This window comes from Salarias fasciatus, chromosome 7 (genome assembly GCF_902148845.1).
Source record: "Salarias fasciatus chromosome 7, fSalaFa1.1, whole genome shotgun sequence".
Taxonomy (NCBI): Eukaryota; Metazoa; Chordata; class Actinopteri; order Blenniiformes; family Blenniidae; genus Salarias; species Salarias fasciatus.
In genome coordinates, this window is record NC_043751.1 from 16,272,828 (window position 1) to 16,290,128 (window position 17,301).

General features: G+C 43.8%; 3 protein-coding genes across 3 annotated transcripts; 1 reads left to right on the forward strand and 2 right to left on the reverse strand.

Moving 5' to 3' along the window:
• The first annotated feature begins 1,012 nt into the window (after positions 1-1,012).
• sephs1 (selenophosphate synthetase 1) lies at positions 1,013-6,214 on the forward strand. Its single transcript, XM_030095713.1, has 10 exons — positions 1,013-1,113; positions 2,434-2,556; positions 2,639-2,735; positions 3,207-3,310; positions 3,480-3,587; positions 4,667-4,821; positions 4,905-4,995; positions 5,098-5,197; positions 5,412-5,624; positions 5,746-6,214. Exons 2-10 carry the CDS (start codon positions 2,461-2,463, stop codon positions 5,958-5,960), a joined length of 1,179 nt encoding a protein of 392 aa, XP_029951573.1. The 5' UTR covers positions 1,013-1,113; positions 2,434-2,460; the 3' UTR covers positions 5,961-6,214.
• An 895-nt stretch (positions 6,215-7,109) lies between these two features.
• Positions 7,110-13,682, reverse strand: cpt1b (carnitine palmitoyltransferase 1B (muscle)). The gene is made up of 19 exons (XM_030095711.1): positions 13,510-13,682; positions 12,584-12,736; positions 12,307-12,446; positions 12,054-12,225; positions 11,823-11,924; positions 11,307-11,444; positions 11,157-11,234; positions 10,841-10,948; positions 10,657-10,741; positions 10,337-10,532; positions 9,977-10,162; positions 9,785-9,890; positions 9,572-9,688; positions 9,311-9,475; positions 9,079-9,213; positions 8,145-8,297; positions 7,943-8,056; positions 7,767-7,859; positions 7,110-7,665 (listed from the first exon to the last, which is right to left on the reverse strand). The coding sequence occupies exons 2-19, from the start codon at positions 12,722-12,724 to the stop codon at positions 7,531-7,533; spliced, it is 2,364 nt and encodes a 787-aa protein (XP_029951571.1). The 5' UTR covers positions 12,725-12,736; positions 13,510-13,682; the 3' UTR covers positions 7,110-7,530.
• A 711-nt stretch (positions 13,683-14,393) lies between these two features.
• On the reverse strand, positions 14,394-17,113 carry LOC115391448 (kelch-like protein 42). Its single transcript, XM_030095714.1, has 8 exons — positions 16,710-17,113; positions 16,430-16,618; positions 16,153-16,337; positions 15,738-16,089; positions 15,473-15,618; positions 15,232-15,386; positions 15,001-15,158; positions 14,394-14,763 (listed from the first exon to the last, which is right to left on the reverse strand). The coding sequence occupies exons 1-8, from the start codon at positions 16,959-16,961 to the stop codon at positions 14,581-14,583; spliced, it is 1,620 nt and encodes a 539-aa protein (XP_029951574.1). The 5' UTR covers positions 16,962-17,113; the 3' UTR covers positions 14,394-14,580.
• Between the last annotated feature and the right edge of the window lie 188 nt (positions 17,114-17,301).

Sequence of the window (17,301 nt, forward strand, 5' to 3'; positions counted from 1 at the left end):
ATATCAGTATTGCGAGTGAACTTTCTATCAAACTTTATTTCAATCAGTCAACTTTAATTAATCTGAAAGTTTGTTAAAGTAACCTTTTGTGATGTGTAGTTCCTTTAAAGTAAATCTCAATTTCAAAAAGGATAATAGCCCTATGATGAATTGATTTAACATCAGAAATACTAGTAACCTCCAGGTTAAATTACCTTCTAAAGTTAAAAAAAAAAAAATGAGTTGTAACACTCTATAAAAGAGAAATGACTGTTTCAATGACTCTTCAGAGTAATCCAGAGTTTATTAATCATTAGTAATAAACCTGACCTGCACTTCAGCCTGCATGTTGTGTCTTTGTAATTGCACTTGCCTGTGTTTCTCACTTGGTGCACTTGGAGGGAAACGTTAAATTAAAGGTATGTAGGTTGTGTTTGTATGTGCATGTTGTCTTTGTGAAAGCGATCTTGCAAGTTTCGTGTTTTGTGTATGTGCAAATGAAGGGAAACAGTAAATTGAAGGTATGCATGCTGTGTTTTTTGTACGTGCTCTTGGAGGCTCGTTGCTTGTCTGTAGGTGCTTGTGGTGAAAAAAACTGAAAATGAAAGTGATGCATGTTGTGTTTTGTTTTAGTTAGTACATTTGCCGGCTGCATTTTGTTTCTGTGGGCGCACATGGAGGGAAAGTGTAGATTAAAGGCCAGTATGTTGTGTTTCTGAAGGTGCACTTGCAGGCTGCAGGCTGTGTGTTTGTAGGTGCAGTTGGAGGGAAACAGTAAATTAAAGGTACACTCCATTGTACGGATTTTGTTGCCAGACCTTGCAGCGCATTAAAGGGGATGTCGAAGCCGCCACTGTGCGGAGAGAGGACCCTTTGAGGTTTGCTCAGTTTCCTTTTTGCATTCTAAATTTTTCATTGCTTTTTAAAAATTGAAACGTGTCTGAAGACATATGGAAATAAATTTTCTTTTAGGTTCATACAGGAACTTTGATTTTATAGCTCCCAGTCCAGAGTTAAAAGATAAATTCTGCTGCTTTGTGGTCAGGCGTTCTCCGCGGACGCCGGTTTGTGGCCGCGGTGCATTGTGGCTCGGTCCCCGCTCTTCTGTCGGGATCCTCCGCTAACGTGAAGCTGGTAAGGAGAAACTACTTAAAGGGGAAATGTTGCACGAATATAACTCCGCTTTGGTCCTAAAATCGCATCTGGGACAGTCGTAAACACGCGTATTGCTCCATATCATCACAAACTTTGCACATGTGGCCCACGCGGTGCTGTTTTATTGGTACTAACTCTGATGTTGCACACATCGCATGGCGACGGGCAGGAAAGGGTTAATTTTTTCCGCCGCCGACATTTTTGTTCGGCGCTCAGTTGCAACTTTTTAACTTTACATGTGCGACGAGCCGACTCTCCGACCGGCGGAGATGAGGCCGCGTTAGGCCGTGATGTGCGCCGTGCCCGCCCGCAGACGTGCGGCGGGCGGCCGCCTCGGAGGCTTCCGGCTCTTTGTTGCGCCGGAGCTGCTTTATGCTCCTCATGTATGGAGCGGCGTCTGCTAGCCGGAGCTAGCTCTCAGCACACAACTGCATCCCCAGCAAAACAAACCGACCTGGAAAGGTGCAGCTGTCAGTTTCGGTACATTACACTGTACGGTGTGATATGCTGCGCATGTTTACCTCCGCTCGTCACTGACAGCGAGCCGGTGTTGGAGGGTTGAATGGACTCAGGATCATTTTCTGTCCTGAACATCACCCCGGTGGACTGAAAGACCCCTGAAGGCTCACATTAGTTTAAAACACACACAACTGTCGATAAACAGGAACACCTCCAGCTTCCCTGTCAGGTGGTGAAGGCTTTACAGGGACAGATAAACTGAAAATACTGGAACTCTGACCCAGCAGCCAGTGATGTGATGTGATGCCTGAGAGTCAAGCAGTACCCGCCCACATGTTTGCAAATAAAGCTGATTTGATTTGCCAAACGCGTTCCAAAATTAAACCCCAAAAAGAAAAACAAACAAACACGTATACTGCTTGTATTCATTCATTTTCACATTTCATTGTATTTTGAAAAGATCTCATGAAAATTGGTTTTATGTTTTATGTTGAGATTATATTCATTTTCTGTAATGATAGTTAAGTTTTATGGTGATTTCTTGTGTCTTCTTCTGAGAAGGTGAAGTTAAGCCCTTACTGTTCAAACATCAAAATAATGTTATTCATAGATACATGTAGCTGTGGTTAGTTGCTTCAGATTGTGGAGTTGTGTTATAGATGTTTTATGAATTGATTCGTTGTCATGATGTACACATCAGCACATCTGTGCATAATATAAATCGCTGCAGCACATTTAATTACAGAATTTTTATGAATCCATATTTATGAATCCATTCAATTGTTTCTGTGTGTCTCATCGCATTCCTTTGCTTTGTCCCGGTCCTTCCCGTTGTTCCAGTGGTGAGGACCCAGAGTTTTTCCAGACATGTCTGTGAGGGAGTCTTTTAACCCTGAAAGCTATGAGCTGGACAAAAACTTCAGGCTCACGCGCTTCGCAGAGCTCAAAGGCACAGGCTGCAAGGTTGGTTGTGGACGTCAGAATATGCTTGGAGGTATTGTTTCAGACATGTTTAAAAAGACCTTGTGATGTTTTGTGACTGCAGGTCCCTCAAGATGTTTTACAGAAGCTTCTAGAAACCCTACAGGAGAACCACTATCAGGAGGATGAACAGTTTCTTGGGGCAGTTATGCCTCGATTAGGTAATTATGCTCTTGATATAGCACAAGTCATTGTTGTTTTCATAACATTGAGCATGACTGATTATAAAGTTCTAAAAAAGAAACTTTTTGACATACTAGTCAAATTTTGACTTTGTGGTTCCAACCACTTTTAATTTATCGCTAAAAAATAAAGTTCCCTCTCACAGCAGTGGCATAATGTTTATTTGAAAAGCTGCTAAAACTTTTAAATGCTGACTGATTGAGGGAAAAAAAGTGCCTCATTTTACAAGACTTCCTAAATGTCCCCATTGTGGGATAAATAAATCAAGTTTTGTCTTGTCCTGACTTAAAATCTATTAAAACCTTACATTCAGTTTTGCCTGGACAGAGTTATGAGACTAATTTAAACAACAAAACAAGCAGAAGATCTTTTTTTTCTGCTTCATTAATGCACACCAGCTAAAATTCCACATGTTTAATGATTTTTCATGCTTTTTTCTTTATTATAAGGCATCGGCATGGACACATGTGTGATCCCCCTCAGACATGGAGGCCTTTCGCTCGTCCAGACAACAGATTACATCTATCCCATTGTAGACGACCCCTACATGATGGTATGCCTCTGCCTCTCTTCTATTTCTTGTAGTGATACTTTACCTTATTGTTCTCAATTATGTGTACTTGTGAGCAAAGGAAGTATGGCACCGTTCAATGGCTTTAATGTGTATTTTCGTTTATTGTTGAGCCTTTTCATGAATAACGTTCAGTGTTTCTGTTTTGTAGGGAAGAATTGCTTGTGCCAACGTTTTAAGTGACCTGTACGCGATGGGAGTGACGGAGTGTGACAACATGCTAATGCTTCTGGGGGTCAGCAACAAAATGTCAGAAAAAGTAAGAGACAAACAATAATCAGCAATTGTTTTTAGGATAAAGGTTGAAATTGTATTTCTTACCGCTGCTGAGGATGTCTTGATCAAAACTCCGAAATACATAATGTTTAACACCTTACTTTGAAACTGTTGGGTCAAAAAGGACAAATCGCTATGAAGATATGGAACAATTTTACCTAAATAAACTAAAGATTAAGATGTCCAGAAAAGCTGAAAACACGTCAGAGCCTGAATCACATCACTTGAAACTTCTGCACAACTTTGATGGAATTCAACTGATGTGGTACCACGTGTTCATTTCCATTGATTGAGAGACTAATTTGAATTTCCAACTGTTTCAATATGCACTTCTGATTAGATTCTTTTGCCATATCAGTGCCAGAGGCTTTTATGTTCTTTTTAACTTGTCTTCCTGGTATAAATAATGTAAAAAAAACGAAAACAAAACAACCCTCTCCATTTAGACAGAGCAGAATGACAAGAGAAATAACCAATCTGTAAGTAAATTTGATTTATATAACACTTTTCACAGAAAAATCACAAAGTGCTCAACAATAAGACATAGTACAAATTAAAAAGAACATTATTTAAAAGCTTCTCTTGATAGAATTGTGTGGAGGTGGTTCACAATGACGTATCACCTTTGCACATCGTGTGCATATGGAGTATAAATTATCTTCATTGGCATTTCATATGTACTCATGTCAGTACTCGATATCATCAACTAGTTAAAAATTAGTACTTGAACCTGTCCTTTAATGAAGTGGTATCTGTGCATCCTTAATTTTGACATCTAATAATTTGGTCCAGATTGAAGAGTCACAGCAAAAAGAATCAGATCCAGGACAGATCCCTGAGGCACCCCACAGCACAGGCTTACTGTAGCAGACTTACTCCAGTTAGATAAACAATAAAATATCTCTCTGATAAATAGGACGTAAATCATTTTAAAACAAGGCCAGTTTTTCATCATACCGTGGTGATTACCATTTCAGTATAACAGTGAAATAATGGGATGAATTCATTTTTAATCTTGAAATAAGTATAAAATGTGTCTGACATTGCTACTTTTTTTTCCAGGAGAGAGACAAAGTCATGCCACTCATCATCCAAGGCTTTAAAGATGCATCGGAGGAGGCGGGCACGTCTGTCACGGGAGGACAGACGGTACTAAATCCCTGGGTAGTGATGGGGGGAGTGGCCACAACGGTCTGCCAACCCAACGAGTTCATCATGTAGGGCTGAGTTTCCGGATCACGTTTCTCTCGTTTCACCGCTTGTCCGTCACCTCGCTGATAGAATCCCTGACTTTTCCCAGGCCAGACAACGCAGTGCCGGGCGACGTGCTGGTGCTAACCAAACCTCTGGGAACGCAAGTGGCTGTTGCGGTACACCAGTGGTTAGATATTGTAAGTCTGTCTGTTCATTGGCAGCAATATTTAAGTGTGTAACTGCTTTTCAATGACACATTCTAATATCATCTTCTGGAAATGCTCTCTGCGACCGCTCAGCCTGAGAAGTGGAACAAGATCAAGCTGGTGGTAACACAAGAAGACGTGGAGCTGGCCTACCACGAAGCCATGATGAACATGGCCCGGCTCAACAGGACAGGTAACGCCACCATCAGTGTGTGTACAGAATACCGTCAGAACTCGGCTGCTTGCTGATTCTTTGGCCATTTGAGTCTCTGTTAATATAACACTACATCTTCAGCTGTTTTCAGAGCAGCACCCTCTGCTGCAGCAAAGAAGGATTGCACCCTTAGTGGCCGAATTCCTCAAATCGCCACCCGTGTGTAACTTTGTTTTTTTGTCTCCTTGCGCAGCTGCGGGTCTCATGCACACCTTCAACGCTCACGCAGCCACAGACATCACGGGCTTCGGCATCCTCGGCCACGCTCAGACGCTGGCGCGACAACAGCGGAGCGAAGTGTCGTTCGTCATTCACAACCTTCCGGTGCTCGCCAAGATGGCCGCCGTGTCGAAGGCCTGTGGGAATATGTTCGGGCTCATGCACGGCACCTGCCCCGAAACATCAGGTATAATGTCCTCTCAGTGGTGGTTTTGTTTCCTGTTTTTTAATATGCAGTTTGCAACGCTTAGTTTTTGAGGGACATCTTCACAATTCGATTCACACAAACTTGTCTGCTTAAATTCCAGGAGGCCTGCTGATCTGTTTGCCCCGAGAGCAAGCCGCCCGCTTCTGTGCAGAGATCAAGTCCCCGAAATACGGCGAGGGCCACCAAGCGTGGATCATCGGGATTGTAGAGAAAGGAAACCGCACTGCCCGCATCATAGACAAACCCCGAATCATCGAGGTGGCGCCGCAGGCCGCCACGCAGAACGTCAACCCGACACCCGGCGCAACTTCCTAGTGCTCCCGTGGGGCGTCACAGACCGCAAGATTTAACGCTCTGATGAGAGATTTTAGACACATAAACATCAAACCCATCCTAGAGTATTGAAATATATTCACAAAATACTACGTACACAGAAAAAGACTGGGTTGGCGCCGTCTTCATGGGGGGGAAAGAAAAAAAAAAAGCCCCAGTTGGAGGCCAAAGCAGCCTGTCGCCACCCAGTGGACTCAACCTGCAGTATCCCCATGATAACAATTGGTAAGAAATAGCGAGTTCTCAAATTCCATTTGCCTTTTGTGTCTGTTGTGTTCTGTTCAGTGTGCTTGTGCGGGCTGCTTCTGATAAGAGAGCGATAATGAAGACGATAGCCTGATCCTGTTGATAGATCTGGAGTCTCAGGACGTCGAGTCTGTCGGCTCTTCTTAAAGGAAAAAAAAAAAATTGCTCGAATCCCACAAGCGGATTGTGTAAGGTGTTTTTTGATTTTTTTTCTCTTCACTTTGTACAGATATAAAGCCTAGTTTTAGTTCATTGCTGTAACTGATGCCTTGAAAGAAACCGAGTGTGACCAGAATGGCTTGTTTTTTGTATTACTTTGAATTTTGTATTGTTCCCACCCAAACTAATGAATATTCAAATAGGAGAAGGTTTGTTCTCACTACAGTTGCTTCCATGATCTCAATCATATTGGATATTATTAGGAACACACACTGAATTTTTTTCGTCTTTAACAACTGGCATTAGTCATAGATCAAAGGTAACCAGCGTAATACATCAACCTAAAACCGTCTTTCAATTTTTGAAGATTAAATAATTGCATGAAACTTAAGTTAGTAGTCACCAATCAAGCAGTCTCCACAGCAAGCGTGTGACCAGTTGCCTTTGTTGAAGACCCGGTGCGTTAGAATTTTGATTCAGTGATGCCAGACGATGTACTCTGAGTGGTTTGACATCCTGCCTGGAATCTGTAAATGTTCACAAGCCCACCTCTTATAATAAACTTCTCTTAATATGCAGCGTTTTGTGTCTGATGTATTCAAAGCATCCATCTGTTCACCACTGACCCTGGGAATTTCTTAAATATTTCTTAATCAGTAAATCAGTATTCAAATTGTGAAAAAAAATCCTCTGATTGCCAGTTCAGTTTATTATTCTTTAATTAGAAATGATTAACAGCCATAGATTAATGAATATGTAAATATATCATCCTTTCGAACAAAGTAGAATTTTCATGTACATAATGTATATTTACAATATTTTTATGCACAAAACAAATCTTATTTTAGGAAAAATATTAGGATTTGCTTATTTACATTAATAGATTTTTTTAAACATGTCTCTGCCAAACAGCTCAAAGAGGAGGAACAACCATCTTACAAATAAAATGTCCCTTAACACCAAACACAGCAGCTCTAAGGCACAATATTAACAGAAATAAATAAAAAGAGCAATAGCTGGGTGTTTAGTCTGACTGTGGGGAATGCCAGCTTCTGAAATATGAACGACTTCACATCTTTGGTTCTCATGAACGGGACCTGATCCTGACTCCCAGCTCTAAAACCATCATAAACTCTCACGCTGTCCATCATATGTGCTTCTTTCCGTTTTCCACCGGCACAATCTTCACATGTTCTGCCGTCTTTTTGTCATTTTCCGGCTTGAAAAGTGCCTGGATATCAATCATGGCCTTTCGAATGTGCTGACCGAACCGGTACGAGTCCTGCAGGCCACAGAGAGGAGGAGTCAGTGGAGACTTTTCAAACGCAGCGTGTAGAAAGCACAGACTGATCAATAATGCGAAGCTTCACTCGAGGTTCTTACTGTATCCGGGCAGGAGAATTTGCTGGAGATGTGGAATGTGATCAGGTTTTCACCCACAATGATGTACGACACGCCATAACCGTCGTCCGCCACCTGCAGGAATACAAAACAGATTGTGATCCTGGATCAGGACAACAGATCGACACACTGCTATGAAACGATGTGACCCGACTCACAGGGCCGAATCCGCCTCCAGCTCCCACGTATTTGGGGAACTTGTTGATGTCCACTAAGTTGAGCTGCTGTTGTGGCGTCTGGCTGGTGGACAGCTTCCAGGGCTCTGAGAGCACCTGGTGTGGAGGAGACCGTGGATGTAGTGAGGGGGAACAGTCAGTTACAGAACATATGTGAACTCGATACCAGACAGTCACACCTCACCTTCTTTAGAAACGGTGAGTCGACACCGAGGTACTTGGAGACAATGTAGAGACAGAAAAGGTGGCGGTCGATACCAGAGCCGGTCATGGCCAGACGGTACATGTTCTGATGTTTTTCCGAGGCCTTCCGAAACAGCGCCAGTCTCTGCGCCGTCTGGACACACAAAACACCCAGCAAAGAGACCATTATTGTCCTCATCATCGCAGAAAAAAACACCACTGCGTTCATTATATCATCATTACTGCTGTTCACATAATCGTTCTATCGCATCCGGACATCGCAGTTCAACGTCCAGTGTCCTGACCCGCAGAGTCACGCTGCCTTAAGGTTGTGGTGACCAAGACCTGGTCTGCACAGTGCGACCTATCACAAGGTGACCCTTCATAAAGTAAAGGTTACCGTGTCTCTCAGGGTGGAAGCTTGATAGCACACACTCCCGACAACATGTGTTCAAGGTCCAATTGTTATGTAAGAGAAAAACATTTTTTCTTTAATGTTGATTTCTGTATTTTAAATGATTTGGGAAATATGAATTTACTTTGCAGAGAGCTTTCTTCAACAATATTTGAGAGCGTTAGTGGCTGACACGCTCGCCTCACTGCAACAGGAACCTGTGTTCAAGTCCGGGCCTTTCTGTGAAGAGCTTGTATGTTGTCCCATGGTGTGTGTGAGAGGACTCCAGTATCCTCCAGTGCAAATGACATACCGTACACTAGTGTCTATAAATCATCATTACGTGTGAATATGTGTTAATGTTCTCTCTTTCTGTCTTTGCCATTGACCAAAAGTCGGCTGTGATCAGGCCCGGCGCTGCTGAGCTGGTTAAAGCGTGTGAGGATGAATGAATGGACAGAAGAATGATGGTGAACGACAACCGGATATTCTGAAGTGGTGTTTGTCTGTGTTCCTGATCATATCGAGCGTTTTTGTTTACCGTTGCACCTGCGTCCTCCATGGCTCTGACGAATGCAACGGCCTCGGCGGTGCAGGAGCGCACCGTCTCCGTCCGTCCGTCCCTGAACATGCGAGTCATTGACGACTCGTACGTCAGACAGAACACGCTCTGATCCTGTGAAGCAGATGGCGCGTCACCAACGAACAGCAGGGGAACGGGAAAAACAACAATGAATAAAAACTGGAAGAAGACGAAGGGATTGCGGCCTCACTCTGAACTGAGCCAGCTGCAGCGCCAGCTGGATGAAGGCGTCGGGGCTCGTCCTGCACTTCTTGATCAATCCTTTCCCAAACTCGGTAAACAGACAGCCGTGGAAGTCAACGTCGTCGGCTATTCTCTTAGCTGATAGATACGAAGTTTCAATGATCTGTTGGCACTAAAAGAGAGGGAAGCAGTAAGACACCTAAACATATAGACACTTAAGAACAAAGCCAATAGGCACTGCCAGCATTGCTTTGGAGCTTCGCCATACCTCTTTAGGAATCTGCCACTGTAGTCGAGAGGGATGAGGCAGGCCTTTATTTACATCTCCTTTACAGTGTCCCTCCTCTGTGTAGCCAAGGTGGAAGCAGTCGGTGGCAAGAACATACTACCCAGACAAAAAAATAAATAAATAAATAAAATACAAATTTATACATCTGAAAACTCTGAATTCCCTCAGTCAGTTTCATGACATGCGTCCTACCTCCCACATGTGGCCCACAATTGGTGCATCGGCCCATGAATGTTCAGCATTTACTCCCATTTTTCCGTTTGGATATGAGATTAAGGTGAACGATTTGTCAAACCACCTGTGAGGGAAAGATAAGGAGAAAGAAAGAATGTTTTTCAGGGAGTCGAACACAAAGCCGGGTTACTCTGGATCTTCTCAGCCCACCTGTCGTAACATTTTCCATGCAGCAGGGACTTGGCATAGCCGTCCAGTGAATTGGTCTTTGCGGGGTCAAAACCCTGTGGCTCATCATCCAGAGCCAGAAAAAAAGCGGCAGACTCAATAGCATCCAGGGACACTTTGTTCACCCCCTGGCTGAAGTATTTAATACGTGTCCGAGCCCATGGAACTCTGAAAGTTGGAGGAAAACAACACATCTCAGTACAGGCAGGGAGGGGCTGAGTTTAGGAGCTGTGGATAAAGCTTTCATAAAGATCACTTCTTCTTCATCTTCCTTGACTCGACACCTCTCATTCTTACCTCACCCCTGCCTGAAAGTTTTCCAGAGTACTTGTATATAGATACCTGCTCCCTGCCGTCAGGGCAGCCAGCTTCAGTTCCCCTTGCTGGGGTTCGGATGTGTCATTTAGGATCCTTTGAAACTGCATTTCGAGTTCGCTGGGTAAGAGGTGGCGTCCTCCTGTGTACAGCCACACCTGGAAGAAGCGGCCCTTATGGTAGACGACCAGGTGCTTCCTGTCAGTCAGGTGCTGCACGATATCTGAATGGATGATTCAAACAGACAGATAAAGCAGAATCAGTTCACATTCAGTCAGTTCAAGGCCACATGACTGAACCTGTAGCAGCACCTCTTTTTCTCTGTTTATGTGTGAGTTGTCACTGACCTGTTTCAATGCCAGGGATGCGGGTGGTGTTAAACATCCTTTCCATCTGAGTAGAACACATGGGGACGGTTCCTAAAGCCCTCAGCTGGGAAGAAGCAACATCAAGTCAAGTCATCGCAAAGCAAACCTTCATGGAAAACAAAATCAAACGTCAAATAAAAGAAAATGTTGCAGTGAAGACTACCGGTGCATGCTCCCCACGTTCCAGCTTGCGTCTGTACTGCAGCATGGCGTGGACCACATTTCCCGCCCGTGCAGCCTGACGGTGTGTAGGGGTCACGTACAGGAGATCCTTCAAATGAACAACCCAAATCAGTCACACAAATCTAAAAAACAAACTTTGTGAAAAAGAATAAATCACAAAAACCAACATTCACTCTAAACTCTTTTCATTTTTTTTACATTTGGTGATATCAAATACTTCCTATATAGTTATAGTTAATATTAGTAATTCATCTCAACTCCACTGATAACACATCAGTATAAGCAATGTTTCTCACCATGATGTAGAAGTTGCTGTTCACCATGATAGGAGCCCGGCCCCGCAGGTAGATGTACTCCTCCCACCAGTCACTAACCTGCAAAGAAAGACTTGTTCATGGCAGATTCACGTGCATTTCTATTGTGCATCAAATGCAAACACTACTCACATAATTTGTTGCCCACCAGGATTTCAGGACCAGGTATCTCTGCAGCTGAGCTGCTTTGGAATCTTTGAATTCATTGGCCAAGATCTCCATGTGGTTGTACTGCTTAGTGTCCAGCAGGGGGCGCACTGACTCCAGATACTGTAGGGAAACAATGTGGGCTGCAGTCAGAACAAGTGAACAAACTGTATTTATCTTAGCAACCGAAATTCTAAATAAATAGCTGAGGACAGATCTGCAGCTGAGAGGACAGGCCAGATTTTTTTTATTATTATTATTTTTTGGCATGCTGCTTTAAAAGGGTGAAGGAAGACAGATAAAGCTGTACTGGAAATATTTCCAAAACTGCAGCACATCTATTGTGCAAAATTGACTATATTGATTGAATTATACAATGTCTTATTCCTATAAATGCCACAAATCCATAATAGAGAGGAAATTAAGCTGTCAATGGTGTGTTTCCATGTCACTTTTTTTTTCTCAGTTGTGTGTTTCTGTGTGTGTCAGGTCGACACAAACCCTTTGGATTGTGTCATCCACACTGGGGACAGGCAGCCTGGGCAGGGAAGCCTGGAAGCTGTAAAGCAGCGGTCTGCGTCCAGAGAACATCTTCACCAGGCTCTAAAGAGGGGAGAGGGAACACAATGAATTATGCATTGAAAAATACAGCTGACTGACATACAAACTGTAAACAGAAATGCTGAGATTAAATATTCAAACAAATAAAATGACTGAAAGTCGAACACACACCAGCCACATTTTGGTAGATGTGGTCATTTTCCCATGAGACTCAAAGATCCATCCGTGGTAGGACAGCAGAGCTTTGAGTGTGTATCTCAGGAGGTAGATGAGGAAGAGCCACAGCCCGGTGGCGAACAGGATGGCGCTCAGCACGGCTCGGGTCTGCACCGACACACACTCTCTGCTCAGGAAAAGGCACAGCGTTGTTTTTGTCATTCACAGGTTAAACATGAAGCCAGAGCAGTCCAGAATGATTACTGACCTGTACGGCAGGTTTTCTTTGATGGCGTCCATCATTCCTAAAGATGGATCTACGTGTGTGTACAAAGAGCTCATCATGGCGATCACAACAATCAACCAACTGAATGGGCTGGCAGGATACACTCCAGCTAAGACGCCGTTCTGTGAATGAAAGATTTCAAGATTCAACAGAATCCCTCTTCATGATTTCTCTCCTGCTCATACAGAAAATGACGCCTTTCAGAAACATGTCCATAAAAGTGGCCATCATTTGATAGTCTCCACATGCCGGACTGCACCTTGAACTGGATGGCTTTCTTCTTCCATGCCGTCACTCCTGACAGGTAGATGTTCTTGATGACATCCTGACTCAGTTTGAGGTCAACGCCATCTGGGCGCACGGTGAACTGGAAGCCCACCGCCTGATGGGCCTCGGCCATCTCTGGCTGTCACTGAGGTAAAGAACAAAGAGGGAGGATGGAGAATGTCAGTGATGATAATATTAATTATAAATCTACATGTGTCATAAAGTAGGCTTGAAAATCTTGGAGATATTTCATCTGGAATGCCTTTTCTGTTTCGATGAGAAGTGAAGTTCTTTGTGCAACTCTTGCTTTTATTTGCTCTTAATTTGATAAAGTCTCTCCAGGCACTGATACAGAACTTACTGACGTCTGTTTGAAAAAAATGAAAGATACTGTAAAATATGAAGTCCTCAGATATTTTGTTCTGTGTGATGGCTTAATAATACCCTCAAATAAAAATATTTGGACTTCCCACGTATCTCCTGAGGTGACACGTCTAGAATTTCTTTTTCCATGTCATATGACTGAACAGTCACTAACTGGGACAAAGTTCAATGGCCAGATATAGTGGTGCACCGGCTGAGCATGTGCACGGACCTCCAGCGGCTGTGAAAATATAAACACAGAGTACAGCATGCAAAGCAATGCCAAACTCTGCTGTTACATAGTCCTGAGAGCATATTTTAGTCATGCATAAGTCAACAATCATTGTTTCTGTACAATATGTACCAAATTTAAAAGATATTTAAAATATATTCAGCAATTTTCCATTTCTTTAAACTTTTTCTGTGTAGTCCATATGTGGTTAAACGCAACTGAAGCCATCAACACCGGAGCATTGTTTTGATCATTGAAGCTTTAAACACAAAGAAAACCTGCTTAGATATTAATAATGCATAAAGAGCAGCTGGATACTTTACCTCTGTCAGACCAGAATGAAGGAGAAAATCCACCACAGCAAAGGAAAACTGCAGCTTTGTCCTGTGTGAGCGAGGCAGTCAGGCTCCTCGGCTCCCAGGATTCAGCTCTCTGTGCCCTTGAAGTTTCCTTCCTCAGGTAGAGATCAGAGCAGGCCTCAGCGGTGCTCAGCAGCTCTCCCACTTCCTCAATGCCCCCTCTCAGCCTCTCACCCACTGCCCTTCCTCTTTCCCCCTGTGACGCGCTCCTCCTTGTAACTGGACACCAAACACACACAGAGGCTCACCTCGTGTGCTGTGAGGTCTCTGCTGAGTAACTTCATCTGCTGGCAGCCCGGTGCCGTTTCACCTGCCGGGATCACTGATGTGTAATAGGCTCAGTGTAAGGAACACGGTTTAAATATGTTTCTCTGTTATGAAAAGACACATGTCTTTGATGTTATTATTCTTTATTGTCATCAGTTGGCCTGTCCAGGATTTGTCCTGCCATCTGGTTCTTTCACCAGCTCTTTGGGTATTTTGGAAAGAAGCCAGTGTAAAACCAGATAATCTGCAAATTCTTCAGAGAAATCATCCGTCAGCAGGCAGGTTTCTCTATCACGAAAACACCCGTATTCCACTTTTCTTCTTCTGCTTATGAAAAATTAAGAATTTTCTTTGAAAACACATCTTTGTTGAAATGTTTCCTAAATTTGCAAATTTAATCTTTCCCATTACATTAGTTGTAGTGTTGGAAAGGATGGGACGCCACAGTGTGTCATCATTTGAATTTCTCTTTACTTAATCATTTTTTGTCTTGAAAGTATCACAAATAACATTAAAAATTGATCACAAAAACCTGCTTTATTTTTGTGAGTTTATTTATTGAATACTTTGTCCTCATAAAATAAGCATAATCTGTCCTGAGACAATAACTCTGAAACACGGGACTGTGATTTAAAGCACAAAAGATAAAAACTATCAAAAAATAATCCTCTTTAGGGCAATTATTGCATTTAGTTTGAGAAAAGCTTCAAAGCACCAACAAATTTGGTTGAAAAAAAATCAAACAAAAAATAATTAATACATAAACAGTCAGAAGTGTAAATAAAATGCAGATTCATAGCATGTGGAGACAGGAAGGGGAGGAAGAGATCTCAGGGAGAAACTCTGGAGATCCATCTTTGTAACACTGTTATGCTCAACACTTGGCATCAAGACATGGTTTTCCACAACTGTCCCCTGTCCAGCAAACGCCACTTTCTCAGTTCTGTGCACCTGCAAACAAACAAACAGAAAATCAGTTATGAATCTAGAGGACATGTTTGGGATTCAAATACACATAATTCAAGTTGTATAATCTCCCAGTCCTTAATGAACACACATTTTCAGAACTACACATAAACAGATGCTATCCTGCTATGCTCAGTTGTAAACACACATTAATGTTACCCTGAATATAAAGGGACATGTGCAGCAGGTGTTCATGAGTTTAGTTCGACCACAGAGACTCACCTCTCCCCACTTTTGTGACTGAACACAGTAAGAAGTCACTACATTCTCGGAGTTGTTCCCACCGATCACCAGCAGCCTGTCAGTGCTCCCCAAGAAGTAAAGAGTAGGAAGGTCCACATCTGCTCTTGTGAGGGTGGGGAGCAGTTCGGACCAAGAATCTGTAAGACAGAGGTGAACACTTTGTGCTGAGTAGAAAAGAGGGTTGTCCAGAGGTAAGTTTCTTTTCTGCACCTTGCTGTGTGTCATATTGCAGCAACAGTTTCTCTCCAGTCCTCTGGATGCTCCCCAGCACGTAAACACAGCGTCCAAGGCTGGTGGCGAGGGGCACGTCATGGGACAAGGACATGGTGAACTGGAAGTCAATGAGCGGCAGCGACGAAACAAACCTGAAACGAAATTCATTCAGACAAATGAAGGAAGCCGAAAAGGATCAAGTAAAACACACACCTGGTTAAACAACAAGGACACACACCTCCACGAGTCTTCCCATGGATCATAGCGCTCTACGGCGGTATAAAGAGCCGTGCTGGAGTCGGGAGTGACCAGAGAGTCCAGGTACCAGCCCCCCACAGCATAGATACAGCCCTCACAGGCCACGGCGCTGAAGTGCCGTCTGTGCTGTGGAAGCAACAGATGGCGGTGACGTTCACTGGAGTTACATAAATGAATGAAGAAGACAAGAGCAAATTCAACACAGAAAAGAAGGCCTCAGAACAACATTTTAAGTCCTGTATTACCTTTATCAGAGGAGATGTGGCGGTCCACGTGTCAGTGAGGGGGTTGTACCGGAAGGAGGCCATCCTGAACTCCCAGCCTCTCTTCTCTCGCTGCCTGTAGCCTCCTATGATGTACAGGTAGTTATAAAGCACCACTGTAGTGAAACACCATTTATCGGCCCTGAAGGGGAACTCTGCGATCGGGCGCCAGTCTCCACCCTCCTCTGATCCTGCCAGTGTGAGTACGTGTCGGGCTCTTTCTGTTTCCGGGTCTTTCCAAGTGGTCAAGTTCTCTTTCCTCAGACTGCAGACGCGTCGTTCCCCTTGCGTCCTCAAGTAAACAACGTCCTCTTTATCCTCGTCGTTCAGACATCTGAGACAGATCAGCCTCAGCGGCACAGCACAAACAGACTTCAGGGATCAAAACACTGCATACCTGATGACATGTGGCAACTCCAGCAGGTTTCTACTCAGGTAAGTCAGGACAGTCGCCTTCATCTCGGCACAGCAGATTTCCTGAGCCAGACTCAGGTATGACAGGCAGTTGGACGCCCTGAGCTTTTCTGCCAGGACAGACAGGCACTTCAGGAGGAAGTCTTCAGCCAGGAGATAGCTGCTGACCTCCAGTCAGAGGGAGCAACAGAGCAAAGCAACGTGTGAGATGCTCTTTACAGACAGAAGAATAGCCACCGACTGTTCATTTCCCTGCATACCTGGATGTGTTCTCCTAACTGCTCCACAGGGATTTTAAAATGATCATGGAAGGAGAACTGAAGGAGATTGTAAAAGATCGAAGACGACACGTGATCCAGGTGAATCAAGCTCTCTGAGGTCTCTCTCATTCTGGACTGGGACAAGGCCCGGAAGTACTCGCTGCTCTGGGAAAGCCTTTGAAGGTCCACCTAATAAATCAATCATTCAGCCAAGCTGTTCCATCTGATTGGTCTGTTGCTGTTTGACATGCATTGCTGAGCGAACGCCATCTTTACTCACATGAAAGGTGTGTGTGCTGGTTTGGACAGTCACCTTGGTTTCGTCTCCATCTCCCGGGCAGAATGTGCGGAGCGCCTCATTGGTTTTCCACTCGTCTGAGTCCGCCTCACGTGAGTCAGTCTCTGTGATACCTGAGATTACTATCCAACGGTCGGCTTCTGGAAAAACACCTAAAAGTATTCTGAGGCCATATTTCAACCATAAGATTAACCAGTCCAAGAGTATAAGAAAGCACTGTGTTAGAGGCTTCATCTTACTGGCGGAGCCTAAAACAGGCAGTGGTGTCCTCTGTAAAGGTTGTATGTTAGTTTCAAGGTTCAATCACTGAGTCCACCATAAAAGAAGAGCCGGTCCCTCCAAAGAATTCGAAGAACCTCTGCATAACGGAAACATAGGCTGGTCAATGTTATTCATGCCCTGCTGGCTGCAGTCCCTTCCCCTGCCCTCACTCTGTCACAGGCTTTTAAAAACAACAAACACCGAAACAGCAGTGGAAGATCTACGACTACATTCCAGTAGTGGTGAAAAAAAAAAGAGCTTGGAAAGTCTTCAGCTTTAAAATATCCAGTTTGTTTTGCACCAGATTCACTGG

What these genes read in the sequence shown, in the direction of transcription:
- LOC115391448 (XM_030095714.1), bottom strand. Translation starts at nt 16,961, where the DNA reads ATGAAGCCTCTAACACAGTGCTTTCTTATACTCTTGGACTGGTTAATC. An exon ending in CCAGCACACACACCTTTCAT is followed by an intron (nt 16,619 to 16,709) that starts GTGAGTAAAGAT and finishes TTGATTTATTAG; the next exon opens with GTGGACCTTCAAAGGCTTTC. An exon ending in CCATGGGAAGACTCGTGGAG is followed by an intron (nt 15,387 to 15,472) that starts GTGTGTGTCCTT and finishes ATTTCGTTTCAG; the next exon opens with GTTTGTTTCGTCGCTGCCGC.
- sephs1 (XM_030095713.1), top strand. Translation starts at nt 2,461, where the DNA reads ATGTCTGTGAGGGAGTCTTTTAACCCTGAAAGCTATGAGCTGGACAAA. An exon ending in GCAACAAAATGTCAGAAAAA is followed by an intron (nt 3,588 to 4,666) that starts GTAAGAGACAAA and finishes TTTTTTTTCCAG; the next exon opens with GAGAGAGACAAAGTCATGCC. An exon ending in TACACCAGTGGTTAGATATT is followed by an intron (nt 4,996 to 5,097) that starts GTAAGTCTGTCT and finishes GCGACCGCTCAG; the next exon opens with CCTGAGAAGTGGAACAAGAT.
- cpt1b (XM_030095711.1), bottom strand. Translation starts at nt 12,724, where the DNA reads ATGGCCGAGGCCCATCAGGCGGTGGGCTTCCAGTTCACCGTGCGCCCA. An exon ending in CATCCCTGGCATTGAAACAG is followed by an intron (nt 10,533 to 10,656) that starts GTCAGTGACAAC and finishes TCATCCATTCAG; the next exon opens with ATATCGTGCAGCACCTGACT. An exon ending in GCCCTGACGGCAGGGAGCAG is followed by an intron (nt 10,163 to 10,336) that starts GTATCTATATAC and finishes TCCAACTTTCAG; the next exon opens with AGTTCCATGGGCTCGGACAC.